General features: G+C 44.5%; 1 protein-coding gene across 1 annotated transcript in view; it reads right to left on the bottom strand.

The window, feature by feature from the left end:
* Positions 1-2,940: 2,940 nt before the first annotated feature.
* Positions 2,941-8,925, bottom strand: part of YPEL2 (yippee-like 2 (Drosophila)) — a 37,684-nt gene continuing 31,699 nt past the window's right edge. The window contains exons 2-4 of the mRNA XM_006899435.1: positions 6,346-6,389; positions 5,588-5,696; positions 2,941-3,283 (exon numbers count right to left, since the gene is read on the bottom strand). Of these exons, the coding sequence (XP_006899497.1) occupies positions 3,194-3,283; positions 5,588-5,696; positions 6,346-6,389 (243 nt within the window). The 3' untranslated portion in view covers positions 2,941-3,193. The remainder of the gene's footprint in view (positions 3,284-5,587; positions 5,697-6,345; positions 6,390-8,925) is intronic.

Here is an 8,925-nt window from a genome sequence, read left to right as displayed (position 1 = left end):
TTCACAAGCAACTGTTCATATATATCCACTTGAAAATCTTTTTTTTTATAAAGGGGACAGTTCTTTCGCCCACACTGGTCAACCAGTGCAGGCTGACTTTAGTGATCTTCCAGTAGGAGGAGTTGGGGTAGGACTGGGTCAGATCTCACTGAGAACCTGTGGGCATCAAGTTCAGCTATGTTTTGATGCATGTCAAATCAACCCATGAATGGCCAGAGAGACTAACGTCCTGGGGATCTGGGTGTCGTCCATGGTGCTCAAAGCCAAACACCTAGGGTGGCACAGGGAAGGTGGAACTAGATAGTCTGCCAGCTGGACTTCAGTATGAAGGCAGCTGCTGGCTGAGGTATACAAACTCCATGCCTTTCCCTTTCTCACCTCTCCCTGTCCCCTCCCTACTGCCCAAGCAAACTCCAATTCCCTAAACCTACCAGGGGTGAATGAATGAGGTCTTTGGTTATATGCTCTGAGTCAATAATTTGGTGAGAAAATTAATTAAAGAACGAACTGACTGAGGCCATGAGGCATCTCCTATGCCCAGTTGTAGCCTCTCTAATACTGCTAGACATTAGATAGACAAGTCATGAATGGAGCTAATGTTTTAAGAAGCACTTTTGGTTTCACTGACACAAAGGGAAAGCCTAATGATTTTTTTCCCTGTAGTTAAAAAAAAACCAAAACAAAAAAACAACACCAACACACAAATAGTCAGATTTCTCACACCAGGTATAGCATCATGCACCCATTGGATGATCAACTGATAGTAAAACCAGAATGAGGGTCTGATTGGAGCCTGCTCCAATCCTGCAGCAGCCAGAGGCTCGCTCTGTTCCCAAATAAAAAGAGTGGCACAACAGTTTTCTTCTCTATCCCTTGAAAATTCTAGGGCGTTCCATGTCCAGCATCTGTCACTGCATTTAACCCTCATTATTATTTTTTTAATACAAAGAAGGATCAATAATCTGGAGTTACCCTGAGCAAAGAAGCGAACTGAAATTTAGAAACAAAGGCTATACATCTTTCAGGGGAAATGCAAGGGAGGTGGGGGGAAACGGGAATTTTGTGTTGGCAAGCAAGCTCAGGAATGTGAAAGTTGAAAGTTTTTGTTGAGATCTTGGAACCTGGGAAGCAGAAGTTACTTTGGGAGAAGACATAAAATATTTCTTCTGCACCTCAGTCTGCCCCTCTGTGAAGTGGGGAGAACTGTTTACCTACTCAATCTCCAGGGCTACAAACACAGAAGGAAGATCTAGGCAAGCAGCATTTGGGGTGGGGGTGTTGCATCATAAGTCTAATGTAAACCCTTTCTGTAAACCCTGCCCTCCACCACCAACAGGGTGGGACTATACCATTCCTGAGTCTCCCAATTTGCAATCAGTGCTTAGGAGACACAAAAAGGCATTTTCTTCCAGAAACTCTCACTTCTTGTGGAAATTGGATGCTGCTGCAGTGACAGTTGTGATGAATCCTAGGCAGGCACCTTTACCCTTGGCTAGTCATTTCACAAATTCTCAGCTCCACGAACTCTTTTTTGTGTGTGTGACTTTTAAGGTTAAATTTTCCTATAGAATCAGCCCACTTGGAGATGGGGGGGGGGGGGACGTGGGGTGGAATTCTGAGCTGCTGAGCATTACCTAACACATAGTAACAATATTCAGTCTAAGAAATGAAATTAATTTGGTTCAGTGAGTTGCCCAACATGCACTAGGTAGTGGCTGAATGGCTGTAAAGCAGATTTCACAGCATTGGGTAAATGTACAAACTTCTCTTGTCCTCAGGAGTCAGGAACTTAAAGGGATTCCTTCACTTTTGTAATATCATGACATTTGGGTAGAGTGTATAATATGGAAATTTGTTACCTGAGGTTTGACACCACTGCTGGATCACCACAACATATTTTTCTCCACATAATCTATTCGAGTTCAAAGAGAACTTAGGGCCATGAAGAATCCACCCGTAAAGTCGTCCCTAAATGCAAAGCCTTGGGCTAATGTTTTCCTCAATCCACTTGGATAGAAATGGAGAATAACACCCAGAATTCTACGTAATAAGAACTGCTGATCCCATTGAAGCCAATGAATACTTAAAGAGGCAAGCTGCACCTAATTTAAATGGTATGAATACAAACTATGCCTGGCACTGCCTGTAACACCCCAGACCTTACCATGTTGTTATTTCTAAGGGTCAGGAGAAATGGTCACATGGGCAGAACTGCTAACTGATGTACTTTTTCATTTTATTGGCCCCATATCTGAGCCACTTCTGAGCAAGTATTCACAGACTCCCCCAACCCCAGACCCCTTTCTTGCTCCTTGTACTTCTTAATGGCAGATTTTACTAGGGTGTTAGTGAAAGCCTTTGGGATATTTGGGTCTTGCATCCACAGCAAAAAGCAGTTCCCTCTCCCCTCACCAACAGTGGCTCCTGAGGCAAAGAAGAAGAGAACCCTGAGGCGCAGCAAGACATTGGAGTCATCAAAACCCATCTGGGCTCCACCCCAGTCACTGACTGCTGCCAGGACACTCCCCTACCCACCCAGCCCAGGAGAATCAGGGCCTTGCCCCATCAGCTAGAACCAGGGCCACTTCTTGTGCTCATTTGCTAACCTGGCACATTTGGTGTCAGGAACAGAAGCTTCTGGTCAGAGAGAATGCAGTCATGAGGTATTTTTTTTTTCTCTTTGTCCTTTTAGACAAGTTGATTATTTCAAGCCTAGATTAACCAGGTCTCCAGGAGCAGCACAATTCTATCCCTACTTCCACCCTCCCCAACCCCCACACCATTCCCAAGGCCCTCAGGGTTACCCCTTCCCTTCTTCCTTTCACTCTGTACCACCACACTTCTGAAAAGACACCATCAGGCAGCTCTTGCACGGGCCTGGGGGCCCCTGTCAAGGTGGGCTGCCGCCATGCAGTCAGATTATCTGTTCCTTTTGTTGTTTTGTTTTGAGCCAACACTAGAACAGAGAGAGAAGCCAGGATCAACTCACAAACAGATACAAAGCAAAGAGACAGAGAGACAGTGATTTAGAGGCCGGTCACCAGAAAGATGTCATCAGTGTGGGAAGATGCCCCAGATGGCAAGGCCTCTAAATGGATGGAACCAAGTGTTCAGTCACTCTCTCGCGCTTGGGTAGAATGTTCAGTTGGATGGCATTCACGTGGACACATGGGTTGGGGGGGAGCTTCTCCAATCAGTCCCAGCCATTGTCCTTGATCATGTGTGCTAACTCAATGATGTATTTGCCTTCTTTATACTTCTGGCTGCTTTCAAAGGCGTGTTCCTATAAAACAGGAAAGAGAAAAAGATACTGAATGACTTAAAGACAAGAGGTTGATTTCTGCAGAACGGCAGAGGCCATGCCTACAACAGGGATCAAAAGGCCCAGGTTTTCATCCTGGTTTCACCTGGGTGCCCTGAACACTCTGGGTCCCCTCCACAAACCTGCAGAATGTTGGGAAGTAATGCTAAGACTTTTTCAATATCGTTGTTGTGTGCCATCAACTCGCTTGCAACTCATAGCGACCCTGTGTACAGCAGCTCTGAACATCCTGTGCCAATTTTATTGTCTCTGACACACCTACTCCCATTACCCCAGTCACTGAAATCAATCTATCTTATCAAAGGTCTGAACCCTGCTCTATCCTGTGCCAATTTTATTGTCTCTGACACACCTACTTCCATTACCCCAGTCACTGACTCAATCTGTCCCATCAAGGGTCTTCCTCTCCTGTGCTGTCTCTCCACCCTCACCAAGGACTGGTCATTCCTTACAACATGCCCAACGTATGTCAGATGAAGCTTCAGAATCCTTGCCTCCAAAGAGCAGTATTTTCAATATTATAACCAAAAATTCCTACATGGTCTTTGCTTAAACATCAACATCTCTGTAAGATGTTTTCCAACTATACTCTTGAAGAACATAACATCTACATTAGCACTCTCTGCGCTGCCGCCTTTATTTTTTTCCCCCTCAAACACTTGATCTCTTCCAAACATACACCATAACAACATATATATTGTGTTTATTACATACCTCCCACTACAAAGATATAAACTGAATGGATGTAGGGATCTTCAGATGCTTTACTCGCTGCTAGATCACTCGTGTTTGAAAGACTGCCCAACACACAGGTCCTCAATAAATAACTGTCAAGTAAGTGAGTAAGTGTATAATCTTAAGGGACTTTGCTCTGATGCTAGCCAGAAGTATGCCCTATGGATGTGGCCACATAATGTTTCTGTCATTTCCACTAGTTTTGAGAAACAAATGAACATCTATTATACATCTATACATAACACAAAAAACAACTGTACTTTGTATGCTTAGAGAAAAGGCATTCTGCAAGAGAAGCAAAGTTCAGTGAGGCCATGTAGTCTCCTTTTCCTTTCATTTATCTTGATATTTCTTTGTCAGAAGTGTTAAGTCTGCTTTTCCTTTACTGATTTTCTTCAGGGAAAGTAGGAGTAGTAGAACTCCAGGCTGGAGAAAGCTGGCAGCCCTTGGGACCTACCCAGCTGCTAGGCTTCCCAAAGGAAAACTCAATACAAACCATCTGGCAGGTTACTTTTTCTAAACTTACTGCACTGTGGGCTCTCCCAGCCAATAAGGCCAACACAATGAAGTTCTGCATTGGTGTAGGATAAAGGACTTTATTATTTCTGCAGAGGATAGGAACTTAAGAATATTTTGGTGTATCATCTGAAAAGCACTAGTTATCAGAATCATCAGGTGACTAAGCCCAATGTGCACTAGCAGTGGACGTCACATCTTCTCCAAGAGTCCCTTGAATTAATAAAGAATGAGATCCTACTGTCAACGGCATTACAGCATTTGTATGAACTCTTGCTCTGGAGGTGGAAGGCTGTGTGTTTCAGAAAAGGGTTCAGCCTTAGGTCTCCTGCTTTATGAGAGAAATTGTACCACAAAGAGAGGGTACAGGAGGGGAAATGAGAATGTGCCAACACACCACACACCTACATGGGGTGTGGGCTCAGCAGTAATTTCCCTGACACTTCATTATTCCCCAGCTCCGCCTGTGTGTGTGTGTGTGTGTGTGTGTGTGTGCGTGCGTGCGTCTACCCTCTAGGAGGGAGCTCTGGGACCCTGGTAGGTAAGGAGGTTAGAATCCACCAGCCACTATGAGGGAGACAGATGGGTAATCAGTCTCTGAAAAACCACTAGAGGTTAAGCTATGAGTCAGACTCAAAGACAATAGGGTCAAGAATCGTAGGGGTTTGGGGCCCTCCAGGACTTCTGTGAAGAGTAAATAAAATACTGCATGCCTAGTACCTGACTGTTAGTTAAGTGCTATGTACTACTAATGTTATTATCTATAAAGCAAAAAAAGTATGCTTGTGTGTGTGCCTGTGTCTGAGTGTGAGGCAAGGGTCTGAGGGGGAGATGTGAGCAGAAGGAGTATCAATGGAAAAGGAAATGGGAATCGAGGCAGATGAGCATGGCAGCATCTACCCTCCTGCTCCGTTCCCTGTCCTGTCCTCCTAAGGCAATCCCACAAGGCGATGGGAAACTCTCAGCTAAACCCCCTTCGTAGGCCCCTTTCTACCAATCCTCCGCAATACTTACATATTTCCAGCCCAGAGTGGTTTTGCAGTTTTCACAGTAAATGTCTGCAACTGCATGCAGTCCTGTTAGCAACACTCGCTCTTCTGCGGGCCCACAGCCCACATTAACTCTGTGTTGAGGGACAGAAAAGAGGGGAGCAGGCAGTTAGTAACAAGGATATTATCGCTGCCATTCCAACTGAGCTTCCAACAAAACCTAACTGGACAAGGCTACCTCAGGGGAGCCCAACACTGAGGAGAATGTGGTGCATGACTGCAATGGAGAACAACCTCCAAAGGTGACCCCTTCATAAAGGGTGAATTTGAGTGAATTCATCTCCAAATTCAGATTAAGTGGACTGACTAAAAATAAGTCTGTATGGCTGAGGCTTTGCTTGGGACTTATGTAACTTTTCTAACAAATGCAAAATTTTAACCTTGTGACTTAAGGAAACTAACAACCACACTGTGAAGTCCACAGCCACGAGCACAGGGCCTCAAATTTTAATTAAAATGGGAACCACATAGTGAGGGCCAACCAAATACAGCTGAAGATGGGAAATATGTAGAGTCTCTGCCCTGGTCCCAGTGTGCTTACTGAGGGAAGTGCAAATATTATTAACAAGGAAAAAAAAATCTCCTCTAAGAGATAAGACTACCAAAATGAGAAGTGTACACAATGGAGAAGGCAGAGGCCATCTTTTAATTCTTGTCCAGGCCTGTTTTCCTCATCCTGCAAAATTTGTACCAAAAATATACGTATTATTTATAGACACTCACACTGAATTAAAGAGGTATGCACGTCCTTGACTTCCTTGGAACGACTGAAATGCAAGAAAACAAATCGATAGTTAGATATTCACTACACCCACCCAGTCAGGAAGCCAGCCCCCAATGGCAAAAATCACGACCTTCCAGCACTGACCCAGCAAAAAGGAAGCTCTGAGCCTGCTAAAGGGCCAGCTCGCAGATGGCACAAGGAGAAGGCAGGGTAAACAGAGCTACAGAGCTTGAACCAGCCCATACCCATCCTTCTGTTTCCATCAGGTGAGAAAATGAAACAATTAACAAAACTCCACAACATCATTAAAAATGTCTTCCCTCCTGGCATGCCTGGTATAATTAATCCACCTGAGATAATGAATCCAAATTGGCCTTTACTGGTCCCACTTGATTTCAGCCATCTGTATAGCCTACAGCTTTCCTCGGTTAGTTAGGGCATGGGAACCAATATGGGCACTTTTGCTTGCTCTCTATGTTCGAATCTTCAGAAGCCAGCCAAGCTCCCCAGCACAAACAGAAGCTACCAAACCCTCACTCCTCTCCCTTTCTTGCAATTCTGAGCGCCATGACAGTCCCAGTCCACCTATGTGGGAGCAAGGGAGCTCTTTTTCTGAGGTGTGAGCAACTTGATCTTTAGATCACAAAAATGCTCATTAAACAGCAATCCCATTTTAAGCTCTAGCTTTAAACATGAGCTGCTTTCTTCCGGCAGGAGGATGGCAGGGAACAGCTGAAACGGGAGCCAGGGCTTGCCATGCAATTTGGCGTCTCCTTCCAGTAACACAGGCCTTCCCTGTTGTTTTCCTGCTCTGGTTACACAGGGCCGTCTGGCTAACATGAGCTAGCTGTGTTATGCATTGCTGCCTGCATTTTTAATAGTCTGACCATCGTTTCCTGAATTATACATACCAGGCTTCTCTGTAAAAACACTCTAAAGTGAATAAATGTGTGTATGAATGAATGTATGAACAAGCAAGCAACCAAGCAACTCTCAAGCCTCAGCTATTCAGTAACTTTAAAAAATCCAGGCTGACTGCCTGACAAACAGATGACCAACAGGTAGACCAGCACCGGAAAGGACACAGCCCAGTGCCCAGTGCCACAGTGTCAGGCACCGTTCTCCAAGGTTAGGTTTGGTGCAGTAAATTACAAAGGCAAAATCCTTTACTGGTGGAAAAAACTGCCTCGGAGGCAGTTGGTTTGTTGGCTCCTTCGAACATTCAAATGCACCAAGAGCTTTCACTCCTATGTGCAGCTGCAAGGCTCAGATCTAAGCCAACTCTCTTTTCTTTAGGTCTACAAACATCCCTGGGGAACATAAGAGTTCTCGGGTCACGGCCTTGGAACCTGGAAACTGGAACCTAGAAGTCCACGGCAAGTGTCTGGATGAGGCAACGTCCCAGGACTGCAGACCACAGACAGGGCGAGATCAAGGACTGTGAGGACTGCAAAAGCCCTTTACCAACTGGCCCTGCCTGCCAGCTTCTCAAACCTTGTCTCTTACTACATTCCCTTTGTGTCCTTTGCTCTAATCAGGCTGAACCACATGCAGTTCCTGGAACTTGAGTTTCACTAATTTTGCTCACTGTCCCCTCTGACAGGGACCTTCCTCCCCAGTGACCAGTCTTAAGCTTCACTTTGGCTTCCTCTTTTTTCACAAAGCTTTCCCTGACCTCACCCCAGAAGAGACAGCCATGGTACCGATGCTCTGGACTCTTCTGTTCCCATGTTCTTATTTTTCTTAGCACTTAAATCTTTGTCCAGCTATCTCAATAAAATGAGAGCTTCTTGAAGCCATGTCGTCAGTCTCAATCCTCAATCCATTATTTTGGAAGCAGAAGTGGCATCCACTTCCTAAACAACATGCCTCCGGAAACTATGATCTTTGATAAGTATCAATGGTTGTAGAGGGGCTTCAAGCCTTTTGTTCATGTGGTCACTATGAGTTGTGCTCAACTCGAAGGCAATCACCAACAACAACATGTCACATAATGATAACTTCCTTTGTTGCTGGTTTTTAAGAAGTTTTATTAAGGTATAATTGGCATAAACAATTTTTTGGAAAATATATGTATTATTATTAATTTCAATGAACATTTACAGAGATTGTGGATTTCCATTCATTCATTGTTGCACTTTTTTCCCCACCCACCCCACCCCCACCCCCAGTTCGCTCTTCTTTAAAAGCAAAAGGAAAAACTCCTTCATTGGTATACAATCCCCCCGCACTCTCCCACCCTCACTCCGAGTATACTCCATTCTGCAATCCTCATTCCAAACTCTTAGGATAATCATAATGCCCTGAAATATATTCTTTTTAAACTGTTCTCTACCTCATTGGCTTCAATGCAGTATACATATTTTATCCCTTTTTTCCTCAGACTTACCCCCACCCTGATGTCAGCCTCATTCTACAACAGTGTCACCATGCAGTATTTGTCCTTTTGTGACTGAGATATTTTACTCAGCATAATGTCCCCCAGGGTCATGAGTTCCTTGTTTTTCAATGCAGCATAGTATTCCATTGTGTGAATATACCACAGCTTCTCTATCCATTCGTTTGTTGATGGGCATTAG

Source organism: Elephantulus edwardii, unplaced genomic scaffold, assembly GCF_000299155.1.
Source record: "Elephantulus edwardii isolate Elephantulus edwardi_28Jun2011 unplaced genomic scaffold, EleEdw1.0 scaffold00257, whole genome shotgun sequence".
NCBI lineage: Eukaryota > Metazoa > Chordata > Mammalia > Macroscelidea > Macroscelididae > Elephantulus > Elephantulus edwardii.
This window is presented reverse-complemented; position numbering and strand designations above follow the sequence as displayed.